Here is a 22,830-nt window from a genome sequence, read left to right as displayed (position 1 = left end):
GTTCCACGGTGGAAGCCTGTCTGTCAATGGCGTCATGCGTGTTTGGCTAAAGCTTTGACACGATAGTTTAAACGTGACGTAATACAAAGTCATAACTTAGCCACAAACTTAGCTAGCGAGCTCCGGGCTATATTCGGGTGTCAGCAGTAGCCTCTGTATTCAGCTAACTGTGACGACACGTCGCTGAAGTAATCGACTCGCGGCGTGTTCTTTAATCATCGTGGGCAACAGCAGCGGCGATGACGTTGGTGCTAATCATTAACACGAGTGTTTGTTAGGTAGGTGTTGTCACGGCGACCCGTCGACGTGTGTTTGAACATGTTTAAATCATGAGAGATCCTGTGTCATAAGAGCCCATTACCATACATGGAAAACACGGAGCGATTGGCTAAACTCGTGAGTGCTGTTCTAATCCATCACATATGTTAGATAACGCTTGGCTCAAACATCGCTGAACCATAATCACAGCTTGCAAAAACTTAACAGACCTTTTTGAATTCACATCATCACCCATTGTAAAATTTGGGAGGCAGCATATGTGACGATATCGTTGAATAATGGATAAATGTACATGTACAATATGTACTATAGAAGTAAAAAATAAATAAAATAAAACTTATTTATACAGCGCCGTTTAAAACACAGTTCCAAGGTGCTTCACAAGATGAAGATATAAGGGGAACAGTTAGAAAGGAGACAACAAGAAACATTAAAAAAGCAATTCGACGATCACACTGCAATCGAGCACAGATTAGAACATATTTACAACAAGTTAAAAAAAACATTATAGAAAGAATAAAATAGACGGTAAGATCAGAACTAGGAGGAAGGGTCTATAACACCTCTTTGAAACTGTCATGACACTTAAGGGTCTCAGCAGATCCTTAACCCGTGTTTGCTTTGGTGATAGCAAACCTTTTTCAGGGTGAAAAACCTAGCACTGCTTTTCGGCTAAATGTTGCTCAGTGTTAGTACCAGTTAATATTGTCACTATAGTTGGTTTTATGATCATTAAATTGTTGGGCCAACACAGCTATAAATGTGCCTTCATAAAAAACATATTTTCAGAATTGTAATGTGAAACTGTAATCTTTCTTTTACCTGCCACCTCACACCAGTTGGTGCATAACAATGGTAATACATTTAGATCTAACGTCAAGTTAATCCCGGCTAACATTGCTGTATTAATTTACTTGGTCCTTGACCACCATGAAGGTGGTGGTTTCATGTTAAAAAGGATGTATAGAGTTAATAGTTGAGCTCCAATGGGAGGGTTTGGACATTATCGCCACCCACCAGCAAAACAGACGTAGCCCATGCATAATTGTAGGCAACATAGTCTGCAGTACCTGTTATTTTTATGGCTTACAGACGGGGTGTTGTCTTTATTATACCACTCTTATTGTGCAGCACTCCTCTCCCTGGTTTTTCCTATTCCTACTCAACTCGGAAGAAGCTGAGGGTAAAGTGCAAATATTAAACTCACTATGTAAAATATATTAGCAAATCATGTTTAACAGTGTATGTTTATGCATAACGTGCACGTTCATGTGACTCATAACCAACTGCAAACCAAGTTGAAAAGAAGATATAGAGTTAATAGTTGAGCTTCAGTGCAAGGGTTTGGACATCAACACCACCCACTAGCAAAACAGACGTAGCCCGTTTATAATTGTAGGCAACTACATAGTCTGCAGTACCTGTTATTTATATGACAGGGAACTATCACTTTGACTTCCTGTTCACACAAACACCCATGTTTTTATAATGTGAAACCAGAAAGAGAAATCTTAGCTTCAGATGGTGGACAAGTACCTTAAAGTCGTGTACGTTCCCCAGCATGTATGTGGGTCCCGTATGATTGTAGTACTAGCCCAGTCACAAAGATGTACCACAATGCGGGGGTTGGGGAATTTTTCAGCTTAGGAAAAAAATATGAGGCACATCAGTCACAGAATGGAAGTTTGTTCTGCCTTTTATCTTTACCCGTAATTTCTTTGCCTGGAACACAAGGACAATACAGAGAGTACGGCATTGGATGTCTTAGTCCAAATGACGTTATATATATACTTGTGTGTAGAGATGAGTTGGTGTTCAGGTTTCTGAAACATTGATGGTAGTGAATCAGCTGCCAGTCATCATTTGAGAAAACTGTGTACCCTTTGAGACGACACCATAAATACACTACTGCAATGTTTTTGTGGTTTCCCCTTTGCGTAGCCACTCGGTTCCGCTGTATGTGTCACATTCCTCAGCTTATCAGTAGCAAGGCCACATGAGCAAGGTTCCAAGTTATGATACCAGTAATACAAGAGACTCAGCACAACAAGGCCAGTAAATAAATGTTTAAAACGTGTGTTCCCATACAGTGATTGGTACAAGCAGGGCCTGGATGTTAACTGAGGTGTGGAGGCAACAGAACTTTGGAATGTGCTGTCATGTGATGTCCTGCTGCACAGATTCGCTGCACTTGGGGCAGCTGGTTATCTGTCTTGCATTGTGGCCAGACTGGCCACCCTAAAGACTGGGTTCCTAGTAATGTCATCCTGAGGTGTTCACACAGACATGACTCAGGGAACAAAACAGAATGATTGAGAGTTTAGGTTGTGAAGAAAAGATGATGTTGTGCCATAATTTGCATTAATCACAAAAGTGATGAGTTTGAAATCTGTTCCAGCATTCAGCCATCCTGTCAGAGCCATAGGTTTTAAAGACACAGCAGATGCTTTAGTTCAGATACTGGTGAGGGGAAAAAAACGATCTGGTTTTCAAGTAAAATGTCTCACTCTGCTGCCGCGCTCATGTGCTTTTTAGTGAGAAATGTAAGCTTGTGTCATCAAAACTGCTGATCAATATGTTGGGGCATATAGCATTTCACGGTGTGCTACTTGGTGACAGCTGTTGATACATGTGCGATAGATCTGATGGATTTGAATGCAAAACTGTGCAGAGGAGAATGTGTAGTGAGTGATTCTTTGGTGTCTTATTCTTATGGTTCTCTGTGGCTGATAAGTAATTAACACATATGTATTGACACATTTCCTTATAGTGAAACTTTACCTACATATATTTTCGGCCTTTGATCCCATTATCCTTGTGGCCAATAAGAGACAATCTTTGTTCATTCAGAATCCCCTCAGCATAATAATCAACTGTACAGTGTATTGGCTATATACAGGGGTTAATCCAACAAGGAGTAGACCTCTAGATTTTGATGGGGGGATATTTCTGACCATATTCATTTACAAGAAAGTCTAAAATACAAAAAAATCTTATCTCAGCACTCGACCTTTTACTGCAATAAACGAAAGTCTCACCTACAACCGAAGTTGGAAAGAGGTTTGGCTTAGTTAATGGGAAACGGTGATCTGTCAGTTAATGGTTTAAGAGTCAAGTATGAACATCCCTGCATGTGATTGCTGCCAAGTTGGATAGGAAGAAGGAATTGCTATCTTTGCAACTCCGCATGTATTTTCCTGCTCTGCAAGAAAAAGAGCCTGCTGTCATGTCTATGACAGAATACTGGTGTTTGCAAAACTCCCTCAGGCGTTTGGTGAGAGGTGTCAGGACCTGAAAAGAAAACTGAAAACTTTAATGTGGAACCATCCAAAGTACCTGACAACTTGCAACACAAAGTCATTGAGCTGTAAACCAAGGAGGAGCTCCAGACATAAGTATAACAACCCCCCTCTGGGTCCATAAACTTTAGTCCAGAGGATTTTCCCATTCTGAGGAGACAGACACTGCAGATTGTCTCTGTTTTGGACAACCCACTTCTGTGAGCAGTTGTTAAATAAACTGAAACTTGCAAGACTTGTATCCAGTCAAGACTCACTGAATCAGACGTGGATAACCAACTGTGAGTAGCATTATCATCACTATCGTCTGACATTACAACTATATCAGTTTGTCTGTGACACCTCGCAACAGAGAAGCTGTAACAGCCATTTCATTAGAGGTCATGAGCTTGATGTATGGCCCTTAAAGGATGTTTATAAAAGCTGAAATTGCCCTGGATAGGATGAAAGTTCTCCCCCTGTCCTAAATGATAGTCATAAATATATAGTTGAAGCAACACATGGTCACATGCTTTAGAAAATTTTAATCGAATGAACATATAAGATCATGTTCACGAGACACAAGCAAAGCACGGCAGTGTGCACAGAGGTGGGATTGAATTAAGATGACAACCCCTTCTTCAGACGTGAGGGATATCAACATCAGGAAGCAGAGGGAGAATAAAGTACCCTAACTTTCATTGTCACTGAGCAGTAGCCAAGAATACCTTATTGCATTATTTAATCAATAAACCAAACATTTCAAGGTCACTTGAATAAAATTAAAATCATGAGAAGCAAAAATGAGTTTAGGAAGAAAACAGTATGGTAGAGTATCTACCAAAATCTTTCCCCATGGTACGCAGTACGTCCTAGTTTGGTTGAACCATACTGAGACCTTTAGTCACATAGAAGCATTTAAAACACTTTATGAAGATATCAAATGTCACCTAATATTTTGCTGTTATTAGTGAGTCATTTGAAGTCATTTTTAAAATGACTTCAAATGACTTATTTTAGGAACATGTGCGATCAGTTGACTAAGCTAGTTAGAACCAGAAATACTAGTTGATTAAGGATTAACATTTTACTAACGCGCAACACCAGTTAACTTGGTTATTAATTTGGCCTTTTGTGACGGTCCACCAGACCATCATTCTTCAATCTTTAACTATATGCTAATAATCATATTTGCTTTTACTGTCTGAATGAAGATGACATGGACTGCAATAATTTAAAAAGCCCCTGAGGATCATGGGGGGGAATGGTGATCTCAATTCTGAGTTGAATTAGTCTTGGCTTTCATTTTTACTTGAATCGTGCGTTCCCGGTAATGGTCAGATTTTTGGCATATTTGGGGAAATTCTGTTAGTCATCCACTCCTTAATGATCATGTCTTTTTTAAAGAAGACTTTTTATTTTTTTATCATTTGGACCATACCTTTTTATGCATTTGTTTTTGTATGCTGTTAGCTTTATCTACACACAGAATTGATGATGCAAGGTGATGTTATCATTTTGATAAGTGTGAATGCTCAATGTGTCTGTTTTAATATGCTGAAGGATGACAAATATTTATAGCTCACATGTTCCAGAGTGAAAGCTGAACTAATAGCAGCCACACTGTGTTTCACTGTGAAGTCAAGCCACATGGCCATGAACAGTTTCTACACCTCCTCACTGACTTACTGACCTGTGGCATGGGTTTGTGTGTATCCAGTACACTAGTGCAGTTTTGGGTTGTTGGTCCTGTAACAAACAAATCATTACTGTCCTTCCATCATTCACAATTTAACTGATTTTGAGTAAGACCAGTATTAAGGGGAATATTTGTAGTTTGTGGAAACACGCTCCTACACACTTTTGTATTGTATATTGCTTTTTTAAATTGTCTTCAGTGACATTTGAATGGAAACATAACATTCTACTGTAGATTAGATCAGACCATGTATTTGTTTTGCCCTGTTAGGGAGAAATTGTGTTGGAGAGAGTGCTTCAATTATTGTTTTTGTCCCCTACTCATAACATGCTGTGACTGTCGTCACCTGTTTGTCCTCTCACCACCATCATCACCATCATTTCTTTGCCTAAAGGCACTTTTGGTTCATCAGTCAGTACCATTTGTTCATTGCAGACAGGTGGCTAGTGTTTATTTTCTTCTCAATTTAATTTTGAGTAGGCCAGGGTCAAAGGTTCAACTGTGAGCAATTACTTAGCAGCTCAAGGTTTCTGGAAAGGTTTTGCAGCTTTGAAGAATGTAATGCGACACCACAGGAGGAGCCTCGTGGCTGACCAAGTCAGTATCTGGCTCCAGATGGTAATAATAGTAGCAGCTGCCATGCGTTTGGCTTCGAAGCAACAAAGGCAGCCTACTTCATATCTTTGTGTCAGACTTGTATTTACCTTTTGATTTGGTGATTGTATTTTTGTGGCCAGGGAAATAAACTCCTACCCAAGTTAGTTTTGTTTAAAATTGAAATTGGGTTTTGTGTAATACTATTCTTGTATTCATATTCTAGACATCCTAATTGATTAGTTGGTGAGAGTGCAGACTACCTCCGTCTTGGGACAGACTATATCTTGGCAAAAGACAGATTATATCTCCAGACCAGACAATAAACATATCTATTTCGGAAGCAGAGTAAACACTCAGTACAGATGTAGTGCGTTTCATTTATAAGACATATGTTTGTCTGTGCATTGATGTCTGTCTCAGCAACTTTATTTTGAAAATCCCATTAAGTATGACATAGTCTGAAATTCTCACATTCGACACTACTTTGTCTCTAATGACTAATAGAGGCCTTTGTTGGGCTCTAAATTACAGACAACACACCATAACTGAAGGATGTGTTAGAAACTGTCCCAACAACAATTAAAGGAAATCCCAGCACACACAGCACACATGTTTTTAGACTGTACACTGTGGCCACGCTGGCACAGGGACAACATGCAAACTCCTATACCATAGTCATTCAAAAGTGATCATTTACATTCCTATGAGCACTAATACAAATGCTTTTGGGCTGAATAACAATTTGTGAGACTGTAGTTGACTTTCAGTCCACCTTAAGTTTAATTTCCTGATGGATAACTTCTTATTTAGTTTTTATTCACAACCAAAATGGCTGCGCTGTTGAGCCCTGCTTTGGATAATTTTATAAATTGTTTCTAAGTAAGAAGATGATCAGCAGTGCCACCAAACAGTAACACTGGGTGTGATTGTTCAGGGAGCTGTCTAGGGAATTGTTTGACCTTATCTTGCTGCTCAGAATAGAGTCACAGGGGGTGGCTCACAGCGTCTGTTATCACAAAATAAGTGTGTTTTCCATCAGGGGTGTTTATTTTAGGAGACTCTACAGAGCCACCAACAGACTACACCTGACTCACTTGTTTGTCCTCATTGATAGACTTTTAGAAACTGATTTTTTTTTTTAATGAATTGGGGAAATAGGGACATTAAAATGATGGTGGTATTAGTAAAACTTGTTTATACACAGAACACAGAACAATTAAAAAGTTGTTTAATTAGTTTTTTATGCAGAAAAACATGGGTCTGCAAAATCACTATTGATTAAAGTATCGGACCTTTGGGGACAAGCTGCTTGTATCTCAGTAAATGTGCCTCAGAATGAAATTGGGTCATTGACTCCAGTGTTGCACACATACGGTGTGTACTGTAAGGTTGCTGAGAATTTTCAAAATGGCATTTAAAGATGATCAGGATCAAGAAATTCATGCCACTTCACTGCTCCTTTTCTGTTACACAGTGATTGCGTCTCAGAATATTTTTAGCAAGATTTCTCCATGAGCATGAGTTGTTTTTATCCACATGTAATAGGAGAAGAGGGAAGAAAGAACCACATCTTAAGTAATTGTGCCTGATGATGCTTTGTTAGTTATTTTTCTTTCTCTCTTTGTCTGTCTCTTTATTCTCTCTCCATCTTCATTGGTTGCCTAGAGACCTGCAGTAGGATGCATGGAAATGGCAGGAAAAGGTCAGGCAAACCTTTGAGAAGTTAGTCATCAGCTGTGTGGAGGTGTGGGTGGGATTGCAGAGTATAGGGCAGAATTGGTGAAGGTGTTTTTGAGCACTCCACCACAACATGCACTCTTGCTCTGATACATTTAACAAATGCTTGGGTGACAGGTGGTCGGATGTTAGTGTGGCACCACAATCTGTGATGTCATCACCTACTTATATTCACAACAATATAATTAGATCAGTGCTGTCAGTTGTTTTGAATATACTCATATTTTTTGGGGCATAATAAATCAACTAGATATTTATTTTTGTATTGTTTTTCACCATTGAAGTCACATGTTAGTCTGGTCCACAGTTCTTCTTAGAACAAGACTCATGGATTTTCAGCGGCTGTTACGGATATTAGGGAGTAAAAAAAAAATGTTGATACTATATATCAGCAGATCTAAAAGAAGAAAATGGCAATGATTCCTAAGATGTCATTAACAAACCCTTATGAGAAAGAAACGTAATTGATTTATGTTTTACTTTTCAATCATAAACTTGTGCAACCACTGAATAAATAAAATGAACATGAATGTTTTACATAAAATGTAAACACAAATACGTATATTTTTTTGCATTGTTCTTTACAATAGTTTTTATATTGGTGCTTATTTGCGTAGACATGCACAGACACCGTAACGTATGTGAAAGGCTTATATTGGACCTTATTATTATTATTATTATTATAATAACTGATTTATTAGTGGGGCTCCAATTGTTATCAGTTTTCTTTTAAAATGCACCATTCTTTGTAAAATTGTTAAAATTGTTTTGTTTTTTGTTTTTGTTGAGCATCCAAACTAATGACATGCTGCTTTGTTTGTCTTTATCTGCAGGTATGGCCTCACAAGTCTTGGTCTACCCACCACACATTTATCAAACCCAGACAAGTGCCTTTAGCAGTGTGAAGAAACTCAAAGTTGAGCCCAGCAGCTGTGTGTACCATGAGAGGGCACACCCGCAGACTTATCTGAACAGCAGAAACCTTGGCATCGTGCACCCAACAAAACAAGCCCACTCGTTTGTGAACCGAGACTTTGCAGTGGGTGTGAAAGTACGTGGAGGACGTGAGTACCCGGTGCAGACAGTGGTGGTGCGTGGGGTACAGAGACAACAGCCCAGTAAAAGAGGAGGCCCAGCTGCGGCTCGGCAGCGGCAGGACGCAGGGGTTGTCCACTTGCAGGGCAAGGAGCAGCAGCAGGCAGACGCAGCAAGTGGGGGCAGCAGTGGAGCAACAGGAGCAGGAGGAGGGGGAAGGGGAGAGGGCTGTAGTGGAGGAGGCAAGGGAGGTGGAGAGGAGGAGGGTGACAGAGAAGAGAACTGTGGAGGTTTGAACTCAGCTGACAGCTCGCAGCGATGTGGACTGAAACGTAAAAGTGAGGAACTGGATAATCGAGGGAGCACCATGCAGATTGTGGAAGAACTGTCAATGTTGCCCGCCATGTTGCAAACGACGAATGTGGGGAACGCAGCCGTGACCGCGCCTGCAGCTGTGGTGGCTGGAGGGGGCCCCTCCAAACAGGTTGCAGGCCCAGGGGGTGTTGGTGCAGCGGGAGGGGCAGGAGGAGGAGATGGGGACTATCAGGTGGTACATCATGAAGTCCTGTGTTCCATGAAGAATACTTATGAAGTGCTGGATTTCTTGGGACGTGGCACATTCGGCCAGGTTGTAAAGTGCTGGAAAAGGGGCACGGGGGAGGTTGTGGCTGTGAAGATCCTGAAGAACCACCCTTCATACGCACGGCAGGGTCAAATCGAAGTCGGCATCCTTGCTCGTCTGAGTGGGGAGAATGCAGATGAGCACAATCTGGTGCGAGCCTTCGAATGCTTCCAGCACCGCAGTCACACCTGCCTGGTGTTTGAGATGCTCGAGCAGAACCTGTACGATTTCCTGAAGCAGAATAAGTTCAGCCCCCTGTCCCTGAAAGTGATCAGACCTGTGTTACAGCAGGTAGCTACAGCTCTGAAAAAGCTGAAGAGCATGGGTCTAATTCATGCAGACCTCAAGCCAGAGAACATAATGCTGGTGGACCCAGTGAGGCAACCCTACAGGGTGAAGGTGATAGATTTTGGCTCCGCAAGTCACGTGTCCAAAGCGGTGTGCTCCACTTACCTCCAGTCTCGGTACTATAGGTGAGTACAAAACAAGAGTTTTTAACATGGCAAGTTTGATTTCAGTGCATATAAAACAAATTTTATTCTCTGTTGGTGTCCAGACCACCACAGCCAGGTTAAAAAATATCCTTCCTCTGGCAAAACAAGGAAATGTCTCCCATACTGCACAACATCCTGCCTATTCAGGACCCACATACCACATGCTGAAAAATAACTGACCCTGCAGTGTTTTTATTAGCAGGGTTCACAGTCATTGTTGCTGCCCATGATAGAAAAAAATGTTTTGCAAGACTTCAAAAGTACAGGAGAAAATATATTCATTTAATTTTGTGAAAATGTTGGGTATGTTTGGCATAAAGCAACTTTGGCCTTAAGAATTTACACAAACTATGAGAGAGAAAAATAGACAAAGGCGAGACTGACTCAACTGCATACAGTGCACAATTTGATTCAGGCAAGAAAGATTGGGAGGAAAAATACAGAATGCCATTCAACACGCAAGTATACTGTTACTGGCTGTGGGGTCTGACATGGCTGTAGATGCAATACCTAATGTATATGTTAGGAGGATGCCTTTGTTTCTGCTGGTCTTGCATGTGCACAAGGAAAACTGGCAGGATAGATTACCTTTGGCGTTTTGCGAGGAGTGCTTTTTCTAGCAAAACAAGCCTCAAATGGTATCAACTGTAGTGTAAGAGGCCAGAGTGATCAGTTCACTGTACCTTTACTCTCTTTGCACAGAGACTTTGATATAAGTAAATATAATATAGGCCATTTTGCATTTATCATCTCCTTACACTTTTACAATTAAATCATTCTACGGCGATAACATAGGGTGCATGTGCAGTACACAGACTAAAGAATGAAAGACTAGTTCTTAAGTGAGAGAAGGAAATGCATTGCATGCGTCCGCGTGAAAGGTAAAAATGTTACGTAGCGTGAATGAGCACACAGCAAATGGTGCTCCAAATTACATTGCACACCAAGTTAGAGATATTTTTTGGTTCATTATGAAGCGGGTGGGACAAGTCAGAATATAGCGGGCTGTCAAGATAATTAACAGGAAACACCAACAATTTGACACAATCTGCAGTGCACACGTCTCTGCTTCTTGTCAGACTTTAAATAGCCAAAATCTCTCCACACCATTGAATTCCTCTGACCCTCCTTTTAAACAATGTCCTCGTCTTTTAAGCTTTGGGCTGTGTCCGTTGTGGTGTTTTCTTCGCTAAATTTGTCGCTCGAGTTTTCGTTAACATTTTCTGCCGTTATTTTCTCTTTTATCTCAATCCCACTCCTGGCGTATTAGTGCACGGCTGCGGTAGCCCAGACATTAGCATGTGTGCTGCTGCCAGCTGCTACTCCTACGCTCTATTATCCATTATCATTGGCTGTTCGTGTAGTCTGTCAAAACATGGATGGAATGAGTTCTATCGACGTATCGACCATGTCTTATATTTCTAGTTATTTTGCAATTATTATCTTCATCGTTGTATCGCCCATCCCTACTTCTGGTTGGTAAATAGTTTTAATTCCAACCTTGCCAGCTGGTGTACCCTCTCCAGCAGTAGTGATTCAACCAAGTCATATTTTTAACTGACTCATTAACTTTATGTCATTATGTCTTGCTTTTATTTTTCCCGCAGCACAAGTAATGACCTCTTAACAGTCAATATTTATCCACCATACATACAGTCAGGATTCCTGTATTCTGCTGCTCCCCTGCTGGTCACCCACTGCTGTAATGATATAGTGTAAATGCACACGATCACACCACAACCACAGTTTAAGTGTGCTATATGGAGCCCATTGGAAAAAGGGCGTATTCATCCAAATCCAACAACAATCCCATACACAGCCCGTCTATGCAGGTTTCATTAAAGTTTCCATCTGAGGATATGCTTCCTTCTAATCTGTGCTCCGTTAAAACTGGATCTTTAATGCCTCATGTTTCACTCGTGCTTTACTCACAGAAGAGACATAACTGTGACCCAGTGTGTCTTTTTTTTCTGTTTCAAGTCTCTATTTACACACACAAGTAGATTATAACATAATATGCTGCGAGAACTGTCAAGTCATCTCTAGATGTCGCTTTAGAATGAAAGATTATATTATAGTTATATCCAGTGCTGTGGAGCGTACACAACATCATACATGTGTTTGTTTGGGGTGGAGGAATGTGTAGGAAAATGCCTCCACAGTTGGGACAGTAGGAAATAAAATATTCTGCTTGCAGTCTTGCACAGATCCATGCAAGTAGGCAATATTCATCTTGAAAGGCAAGTGGCTCTTGTTTTCTCTACTGTGCCAGGGGATCTTACTCTGTGAGGACATCCTATAGTACGTAGGATGTCATTTCTGCGTCAGCTTGATGCGTTGCACTAATTGGTTTAGTTGTGTTTTTACTGCCTGCCAATGCTAATGGGCCATCTTGCGTCTCTCTCATACTTGTAGACGGCATATGTCTGACCACAAAATACATTAACTAATTTCTATGAGGTTTGATGCATCTTGATATGAGAAATCACAACTGTACATGTCTTGAAAGATGCAATTTCCTATATTTAGCCCTTCAAAGTGTCAGCGAGAGCACAAGGGAGAGCACAGCTCTTTCAGTACTGTGTCAGTGTTTCTTACACAGTTTCAACAGCATTGAAGAAGCAAATGAAAAGAGATTTTGGTTTGAAAATTTAAAAATGCCACCAGCATGAATCACCAGACATCTGTAAAAAGAAATTGAAAACATGTTTTTTAAATCTAGAAAAACCCTAACACTTAAAACGTGATTAAATGGTACTGGAAAGATTGACTTAATCCTGCAGTTTGTGTTAACCATAAACCTTCCAACATGTTTTATACTAAGCAAACACAATCATTAATATCTGGAAGTTGTTTGTTTTTAGATCCCTGTCTTACACCTGGTACATTATGGCAGTAATATCTGACCAACTATAGGTGTGCTCTACTGATGAGATTCATTTGATTGATTTTTTTTTTTGGTGCAGATTGTTAGTGAACATTTGTCTTCCTGAGGCTTAGGAGACTGGAACAGGCTTTATTCAGGTCAGTGCTACCTGTTCCAGTGAAAAGAATTTACATGGCATTTGAATAATTCTCACCACCTGAACATTGAGCCAGTGAAGCAGCACGGTCGACAGGGAATACAAAAAAAAACTGTTATTGATAATAGATGATTTGATGTGAATCTCTATTTGCATTTACTGTTGCTTTTTTTTCACTAAATTGAGAAAATACTTGCTTTGCCCCTACCTTGGTCACAGTTTTATGAAAATGTTGGGAAAAAAATACTTGTCAATGACACAGAATGATGGCTTTCTCTATTCTCACACATTGATCAAGGTTTTCTTGTGAATATCGTTGTAAATGCACTTTGTTTCAGGAAGTTGCTCAAAATAGAGCTGTCGTACTTTGTTCTACTTTAGTGGGGGAGGAAGTGAGCCGTGCAGCTGCTTCAGCTCTTTGTCAGCACTGTCAAGCCGGAGCTTTGGTGACCAGCAATTTCTTCCAAGTCTAACATGGTTTTGTATTTTGATAAAAATAAATACGGCAGTACAATAGCCGATGTGAGAGTGCAAGATCATAATGATACCTGTCTGCTTATAAATCACGTGCACTAGTATATATTTGATGTACCAAAATAGCAGGTGCAGTGAAAATTTGTATTTTCCACTTTATTTGTATGTTCAACTGGTCACAGATGGAAGATATTTTACATAAGTGAGTAGCAACACTTTACATACAGAAGTCAAATAAACAAATGATCTTTACTTTATATCATCATTTGGTAGTTTATGGTGTGTACAGACAAAACAAAGCTGCTGGATAGTTTTTATAGTAACTTGGGAAATTACCAGCTAAGCGAAGAAGGCAGCTCACTCTAGTGCTAACTTGGTTCATAATAAAGTTCTACCAATAGCAGAAATCAAATACCAGTATATTTTACCAGTTATAGTACTATAATACTAATAGACTGTCATTGGCTTTAATGTGAACAGCAGTTTCAGTACATTTCATTATGAGCTGCAGTAAATATTGAGGTATTTAATGTTAGAAGTGAATATTTGGATCCATTTTAGATGCAAGTCTCCTGTCAGGACAAATATTCGATTACAAAATACTAATGACATGAAAAAGTTGGCCCCCTGGAGTTGGGAGCCCCTCACAGACCGGAGAATGCAAAGCATACGGTGAGGGGAACAGCGTTGCTGTGGGTGAGAGTGAAGAGTCGCTTAAAATAGCTCATGGGACACCGGCCAGTGTGCTTTGACTTCTATAGATGGTGAAGCACATAGACAGCCAGAATGAAATAAGGACAGCTTGAAATACAAGAGAGCTCACACTTGTTCAAGGTCAACTACCTCTAATGTCAGCTGTTTTGATTTTCATATGTCCATTTGTGTTTGTGTGCACTTGGTTATGTGCGCAGCATTAAATGTTTGTAAGCCAGTAATGTTCATTGGCTGGTGGATACCTCCTATCTATCTGCCACTCAAACTAATAAGTTTGACAGATTGCTCCTTCAGTTTACGTGCTTCTGGCCAATGGCCACGCGCGGTGTTCCAGCCGTATTTGCACAGTCAGCTAAGCTGGAACTCTCTGAGCTCAATAACGGTGCCAACTTGAAAATGAAACCTTAATTATATTCATTTAAGTTGTAGTTTTAAATGTATCGTTTTGCAAATATTAAAGTGTATTATTCATTGCTGATGTACCCGCTGGAAGAAATGTTATTCTTGTCCTCAAAAACATGTTTATCTTATTAACTGTATTGTCGTTAGTTTTTTTTAATAAAAATGTAAAACGGCTCATATTGAATTCTGTCCAATTTGGAAATTTAGTAAGATGTTTTAAAAAAAATAAAATAATAGTCAGTCAAAAATGATTGCAGCAGATGGAAGGTATTTATGTGGACTAAGTAGCTTGTTATGGCTTTTAGTCTTTTTGTTAGCAAGCATCTGAATTCTGCATCAGGGCTTTTTAAATTGTACTGTTTATGTCATGTTGTATTGTATTAACAAGAGAAGAGAGCATTTGTTGCTATGACAAATTAACAGTGCAGTTCTTGTAGTTTTAAACTTAATCTTGGATATGAAGTGGAAGCAACTGGTGCTCACATGTGAAAGGCTCATTTGGCCTCTTCAACTGATTTGGTATCAGTCAGTGTCACTGCTTCATGTTTTTAGCAACGAATGATTAAGCTTGTGTTGTGCAGATGGTCACATTGTTTTCATACAATATTGCCTTGTGCTGTTACTGGTAGGAATAACTGAAGCTGCAGTATTTACCAGAGTAGATGAGGAATCTATTTATGAAAATAGCTGCAAATGTTTTGTTACGGTACAAATTTTGTTTGAATAACTCTACAACATTCATGATAATAACACAGTGAGCCGCTGCAGTAACACAGTCTGCTTTGATATGACTGCTTCACAATAAACGAAGCCTGTCTCACTTGGTAGCTTAACAAGAAGAAACTAAAAACTGTAGAAAATGCTTCAAATCCAAAAATCTGCTCTGTATTCCAGATAGTCACTGAGTCACTGTTGCAATTTTTGCTGAATAAATGTCTTTGGGTGAGATGTTGAAGGAGAGCTTGTATGATTTCACCTTGGAAATGGCAAAAAGCTACAAAGCTGACAACTACATGGAAGGATATTTTGTTGTCAAGGCTATTAATGGCTGATTGGTTGGATGATGTATTCTGGTGAATCAGTTACTGGTTGTTTCGTAAACTGTGGGTTGGCTTCCATTTCTAGCTTTGTATTCATACAATTAGTTATTTAATTATTTACTATACCCTCTATACGAATGGGTTTTTGTCATCCTAAGCCCAGAGCTGAGATACAGTTTTTGCCAATGATTTGAAAATACGTCAAAGAAGCACAGTCCATCTTGGGAATAAACAAAATCCTTTTTTGAACTCTGGCTCTTTGTCAACACATTAAGTGGTGTACATCTGTAAAACATGTCCAAAGCCTTGTAACGTTAATCTGAGGTCTGGGCAGATCAGAGTGCAAGTGCTGCCTGTGCTACACTGCCTATGTGTTCTACTGAATAATGCAGTGTTCTGAGGGAGTGTGAGGAATTACATTTCCTGGAAGAGACGTGCAGTGAGGCTCCATTCTTCCACCATGGAGTCACAATGGGGTCAGTCTGTGTTTGTGACTGAGCTCACGACAACTGTAGTGAAGGCCTGTGTAAAGCCTGGTTTATACTTCTGCGAATTACGACGCGTGGGCACCAGATGATAAGTCGTGGCCACGAGTTATGAATCTGTTCCTTAATAACAAGACCAGGGGAACTTGGAAGCCTCTTGGACGAGAGATGAAATGTTTCAATTAATCATATGACGTTCCCTCTATAATGGGCTTTTAGTATGACAGTGTTGTCTGCACCGACTCTGATTGAGGCGTCACTGTGGTGGAAACGTTTGCAATTAATAGTTAATAAAAACATCCCTCTTCTCTTTTGCAACTGGGGACTGTGTGCACAGGCGTATTTTGGTGACAGGATGTTTGTGTGGACTGTAGAGGGGGTGCCAAAATGAAACTAAGGAGGGGCAAATAAATCAAAATGATTACTAGGCCCTACTAATAATTCAGAATGGGAAAACAACAAAAATTGTCTTGATATTGGTTAAGCCGTCAGCAATCGCTGATCGCTCTGACCTTTGGCGGTCCTCGCTTCTATTGCCTATCAGCACAACCCTAGTTCAGAGGATTGTTTGTTTGTGTGAGATAATGGGCATGAATATGAAAAAGAGAGCATTTCTCTGCTCTACCACGGCCCTTCTTGCAAATAATAGGACTTGTGTCTGCTCTGAATTTATTTTTCAGTTGAGATAAAGAAGTGAAAAGAAAACACTTTGGAGACCTGCAGATTAAAGGAACATTACATCTTTAGAAACATGTTTCTTATCTTGAGAAAAGAGAAGTATCAAATTTGTATTTGTGCAGTAGAGAGGACAGTGTGGAGATGATTATGGGTTATATTTTATTTTACCCAACTCCTCTTCCAATTTTTAGGGAGTTTTTCTGAACATCAGCAAGTCGCCTTGGAATCTGGCCATGCATCGTCTTTACATTGCCTCTGCTAATTGGCTTGTGCCTCAGCCTCTTTGTGGGTGAGAGAGAAACAAACAGAGAGAGAAGAAAAGAGAGAGATGGATGGAAGCAGGGAGGCAACCGTTTGGGTCAAGGGGACAAACTGTTGAACTTGTTGACCAGGGAAAAACATGCTTTCATTGGCCAGAACTAATCCACAAAGGAGCAGTAAAATATAGTGGGAGCTTCAGGCTGAGAGGAGAAAAAAAGTTTTACCACTACTTCTGCTTGTTTGAGTCTTATTATGTGGCTGTTGCTGAAAATCATACTTGCAGTTTAGGCTGCCGCACACTAGACGATAATTGGGCCGATTTTAGACCCGACTAGCCCCTTGCCACAATTGCAGGGGCTTCTCAGCCATGACTACATTCATTGTATTTCTTTCCTTTTTTTTCACTGCAAAACAGAACACACGACGTGGTTCCTCCTCCATTTTAGTTTTTTGTCTAAAGTCACGTTTAATCACGCGAGTGTTCCACAATCCAATTCAGAAGGTGGTGGTTATTTACATAAATAATATTTACATACATTCATTGCCAACGGCCATAAGAAAAACTGAAGAAGAAGATACCTGTTTCTGTGAGATTTCAAGGATTGAGAAAACGCCACTGAAATGGTTTCCTACAAATGCCAAGTGTGTGGTCTGACGTTCTTGCCAAATCGTCCAGGGTGTGTTCGGAAGATTATAAAATAAAAAATCTGTTTAATCTGTCATTATGTCTGTGGTCTCCCATGTTTTTTAAATCGGTCAAGAGTTGAAAATCCTCTAAAGTGCAGCAGCCCTTAGACTTGGCATAGTGGTGTTCCCGTGCTGGGTCTGCTGTTACTGCTGTGCTCAGCATTTTACATTAGGATATGTTAGGGATGACTCCATTAAAGTCAAGCTAGCAGCCAATGCAGACTTCATTCTCTATCACTGTAGGGCCCTCACCAAAACTCAGTGTTACATATTGAAACATGTCGGGAGAAAATCTATGAAAATAATCTTGTGAATTAGTTTATTCTAACGGCTGCTTTTTTTCAACTTAATGAGCATCTTTTAGACTACGTTATTCAGTAATAGAAAGGTTGAATTTCTAGACATGAACAGTGAATTGGGGAATGTTTTTGGAAAAAAAGCGTTTGACAATGCAGGAGAAAGCTCTTTGAAGATGTGTCGTCCCCCCCCCCCCCCCCTGCTGCCTCCGAAGGTGTTTTGCACCGATAACACATGAGACTCCATAGAAACCTTTGAACACAGTGATATTGTAGACAACTCATGTCTAACTCCAAGTCATTTATTTCTCACCCTCACTGAATGTAGTATTACCAGTCAACAGCCCTGACATGCAGCCTTTTGTATTGCGACTGAGGAAAACATGTTCAGCTTTCATGTCGCAGCCCATTAAAGCATTAGAAGAAGTCTGATTGCATTTAATGGACGGTAAATGCATTAATGTTGCCCTGATGCATCTTGAGTTGATGCCGAAACCTCTTAAATATCAGATATTTTCTGAGAGAAGTCCATATCAAACCAGAAACTTGTCATGCGGAGCAAACATCCACCATGATCATGTATCAACAATCCAAAAAATTATCGTTTTGAATTTATTTTATGTACCAATTGCCATTACCTTTGTTACATATTGGGGAATTGTGCCTCTGTATTTAATGTACCTACATGTTTTATGTGGTTTGATAACTTAAGTTGGGCTCAGACTACAATAGCAGGAGCTGAAATCAGGTTGCATTACGAACACAAGGAGAATCTTCTCTATAATCTTAAACATACCCACACTACAAGATTAGAATCAAAATAGCACATCACATACGACAGGTTGTTATTTCGATTATTACTCCAGAGGCAGCCTCAATTATTTTATTCCACAATATATCTAAAAGCTTCTTATTTACGGGCACTGACCAGGTTTGTCTGATTATTTCTGTGTACCAGATACACCCATTCATTCATTAATATTCTACATCAATTTATTCCTGTTAAGTGTTACATGGAGTTGGAATCTATCTGTGAACTGGGCTAAAGGCAGGATGCTGGTCCATCACCTTGTTTTTGTTGTACCTGCCTGTTTCCTCCGGAGGTCTTGCACGTGTCACTGAACAGTCATTCGTCTAGCATTCGGTGGCCCCTCAGCTTGTACGTCATATCCTCAGGATGGAAAATAGATCTGGTTTCACAGGAGGGTGGTGCGGCTTAAGTTGCGTTGATTAGGGCTGAGCTGTGCAACCGTCTAACCAAAGGGGAGAGACCTGCTGTTTTCTGTTTGGCTTTCTTTCTTTCAGCCTATGATTTTACATTCATTTATGGTTCCTTTATTGTCTACCATGGGAGAAATTTGTTTTGTGTTGCTACTGTGCTCTCAGCAGGGAAAGATAAGGACAAAGGCAAATAAAGAGACGGTCCCTTGCACCCAGAAGCACTTTTCCTAGGACAAACTGTATAATGACTTGCAGTCCTGCTTAAGCACAATATGCCCCTATACCATCCTTGGTTCCTGATGAATGCAAGGGGTGTGTTGATATGTGGCTTCCCTCTCCTCACTTCCCCAGGGAAAACCTGTTCCTTATAAATAGGACATGTCTGTGAAGCTGAGATGGTTAGAATAACTGCCTGGTTGCTTCTCTGCTGCTCTGTTGCCTGCTACACCAGCTGTTGCTTGCATTTGTTTTGACCATGTGATAAAATTATCAAAAACTTATTTTAGCTGGTCTAAATCTCGCTGTTGCCATCCATATGTAGCCCCTCACTATTGAGTCCCCTATAGCTCTAAAGACGTCAGAGAGTAGTTGTCCGTAGGATCCCCTTACATACATCAAGTAAAGGTACAGTTGTGTCCAGTTGTGTGAAACAGCAGCCTAAATAGAGGGTATATCATGTGGACTGAACCGAAGTGAAAAGTATTTCCATCGTTTAACTTACTCTCTAATGTTATTTTAGGGCTGAGTTCCTCTGAGCAACGCTGTAATCTATGTCGGCAATGAGGATATAATTACTATTGCAACTGGAATGGCATTAAGTAGAGCGCATACCTCCACCAAGGCCCAACAGTCCCCTTTTATTTAATCAAGCCTTGTAGCTAAGCCACCAAAACAATGCAGATCATGATATCACAACCTCCATTGCAGAAGAATTATAGTTATTTTCATCAAGTCTGTAGATTATTCCCTGGAAAATTGGTGAAAATGCCAAAGAAACTCGCAGTCGTTATTTTATACCTAGTTGTAGGAGTGTATATGTAAATCGATCTCCTACCAGGCTTACAATGTTTATGTATTCTATGGTGAATAAAAAATGTAAAGTGCAGAAAATATACATGTGTGATAAAGACAACTAAAGTAACTAAGAGAAGAAAAAGATCCTGGATCCACCCTCTTGTCCGGATCCGCGCCAAAATATAAAAAACCCTGTATACCTCATGCTGTCAGTGCTCTGTCTACATTTATAGGCTGTTGTGTCCTAAACCCAGAGTTCTTGACAGTCATGTCAGACAGACACGTCTTACCTATATTGGAGCTGACAGGCCTGCGTCACCACCAGCCGTCCCTGTGACATGGTATTACAGTGCTATTATAGATTTACTCAAAGTAACACTGAGCCAGCACCTAGGTGAAGAAATAGTGACTATGCTTCTTATTCTTAAGCAGCCTGGATCAGATACAAACAGCCTGTCAAAGCCCTGATCCCAGCCTGGCTGACCTGCTAACCCACTGGATCAGCCTGCTGATGCCTGGCGGCTCTAGTACACTCACACACTGACTTGCGGGTCACTTGGCACTGTTACACATGTACTGCACAATCCCGTCTGACTGGCCTTCATCAGGAACTCTATAACATTACTAATAATGGATATGTATTCGCTGAAGACTTTAGCTTAAAAAGCCAAAAACATAACATCCACGAGAAGTGAAATTGAGAGAAATGGTTTGTTGGTGCTATCATGAACAATTTGAGTATCTTTCACCCACAAAGCCATTTTTCTTTGAAATGTTGTCTGCTAAAGATTTAATAGTTTAACGTGATATAAGAAATTTGTTTAATTTCTTATCTGTTTTCTGGGAAATGTTCAGTGTTTGAATATGTTTTCATTCTGTGATGACTTTCATAGAAACAGATTTGAAAATTGGCACAAAAACATTTATTTGACAACTTTTATTTCATACAGGTCACATTGAAATACCGTCATATTAAACACTGTTGTTCTGTTACTGTAGTCTAACATGTGTGTGTTTTGTCTGTTCCACAGGGCTCCAGAGATTATTTTGGGATTGCCGTTTTGTGAAGCCATAGACATGTGGTCGCTGGGCTGTGTGATCGCTGAACTTTTTCTGGGCTGGCCCCTCTACCCCGGAGCCCTGGAGTATGACCAGGTAAAAATCTAATTTCTGACCAGTCCCTGTTTAGCTGCTCTTGGCTCATAATTCTGGAATAAGTTCCTGCGTCTTTATCCTTTATTCTTTCATTCCAGATCTTTATTAAAATCATCCCAGCATCTCCTACCTCTGCTTTCCCCCTTCCATGATTAAGTCTCTCCTCTCGGCAGCATCACCACATGAAGTGTTTTTTTTTGTGGCACACGATTTTATAGTGGGCCTTCCCTCAGTTTATAAGTTTTACCCACCCGACCGCCTATTCTCTCATAAATTACCTCGCTGACCATTTCTCCCCCACCCATCCCTAAATCGCCCACGTGGCTGTCAAGGCATCATTCCACCCTCTCTTTCCACCCAGTCACTTATTTTTCTGGTTCTGTTTCTGTCTGTCTTTTTCTCCTTCTTTCCATTACCCCCTATTCTTTCCCATCACAGCAGCCCACAGAGGAGAGGCTTCAGTGTGTTTGTTTTTGAGTTTGCATGCCATCCAGCTTTCTATTACAGGCTAGCACTCGGGTTACTGACTCAGACGTGGCTCATGCTGTTCAACTTTGTGGGATTTGTCATTCATGGCTACTTCAGTCTGTCTCTCCCCAAAGAAGTCTTGTAAAAAGCCAGTATGAAAGAGAAGCAGACAAAAGCTTAAAAAGGCAGTAGGGACATTGACCATCAAAGTTTAGGCCAGATGGTTTGTACCTAAGACAAGAATGCCCCATTATCACAGTGTGTACACTTGGAAAAATCAGTTTCTGCATTTTAACCTGTGTGAGAACCTGGTCTAATGCTGAAGGGATTTTCTGCTCGAGGACGGCATGGAGAGGAAACTTTTGACTTTGAGGGAAAGAAAAACTTCTGTGCATAATTGCAGGCAGAATGTTTGAATGAAGAAAGAGGTCGAGCGCTCAAATTACTTGAACTAACAAATTAGTGCAGCATTTACCGGTACCTTGGTGATATACCTACCCTGAGAGTCGTACCAGCTGGCGTCTGTGCCAGCGAGCAGAGAGGCATGTTCTTGTGACCGATGGTATGTCTATTAAGAGCTGCTGGGTGCCTGGCCCTCCCAGTGGAACCCTTACAGTGTCTTCCCAGGACTAGACTGATCTGGGCTTATGTTGAGTGGCTTTCCCCTACCCCGGAGCCCTATCTACTCAAAGGCTGCCAAAAGAGCCTCAGTCAGATCCGTCTCTGTCCTATGCAGTACCCTACAGTACAGCACTCAGCCTCACTGCATGCTGCACTCATAGCAAAGTATCTTTATGGTCTGGCATCATTTTTCATTCTCACTAGGACCAAGGCAGGAGAGATAACTCAACACCTCCGAAAGAGATTTGACTTGAGTGCTGCAGCACCAGTCTAAATATGATAAATCTGTTTTTGCAGGAGCCAGCCAGCATGTCACAAAGCAGCTTTAAAGATATCTGGGGTGAGCCTCCTCAATTTAGTAAGGGGCTGCTTACAGCTGATGGAGGGGGAGACAAGGGGGGATGGGATGAAGTTTGCATGCACAGGCAGTGTGAAAAACTATTTAATAAACAATAAATTAAGTATTGAGAGGCAAACTCTGGAATAGAGTAGCAAAGAGCATTCATCAGATAAAAATCTAAACCTACCGTATAGCTGCTTTCAGGCCGAT

The 22,830-nt window shown here is 40.5% G+C and overlaps 1 protein-coding gene across 1 annotated transcript in view; it reads left to right on the top strand.

The window, feature by feature from the left end:
• hipk3b (homeodomain interacting protein kinase 3b) overlaps positions 1 to 22,830 on the top strand; it is a 39,150-nt gene that overhangs the window by 380 nt on the left and 15,940 nt on the right. The window contains exons 2-3 of the mRNA XM_034581361.1: positions 8,424 to 9,720; positions 21,068 to 21,191. Coding sequence (XP_034437252.1) covers positions 8,424 to 9,720; positions 21,068 to 21,191 — 1,421 coding nt within the window. The remainder of the gene's footprint in view (positions 1 to 8,423; positions 9,721 to 21,067; positions 21,192 to 22,830) is intronic.

This window comes from Hippoglossus hippoglossus, chromosome 3, assembly GCF_009819705.1.
Source record: "Hippoglossus hippoglossus isolate fHipHip1 chromosome 3, fHipHip1.pri, whole genome shotgun sequence".
NCBI lineage: Eukaryota > Metazoa > Chordata > Actinopteri > Pleuronectiformes > Pleuronectidae > Hippoglossus > Hippoglossus hippoglossus.
This window is presented reverse-complemented; position numbering and strand designations above follow the sequence as displayed.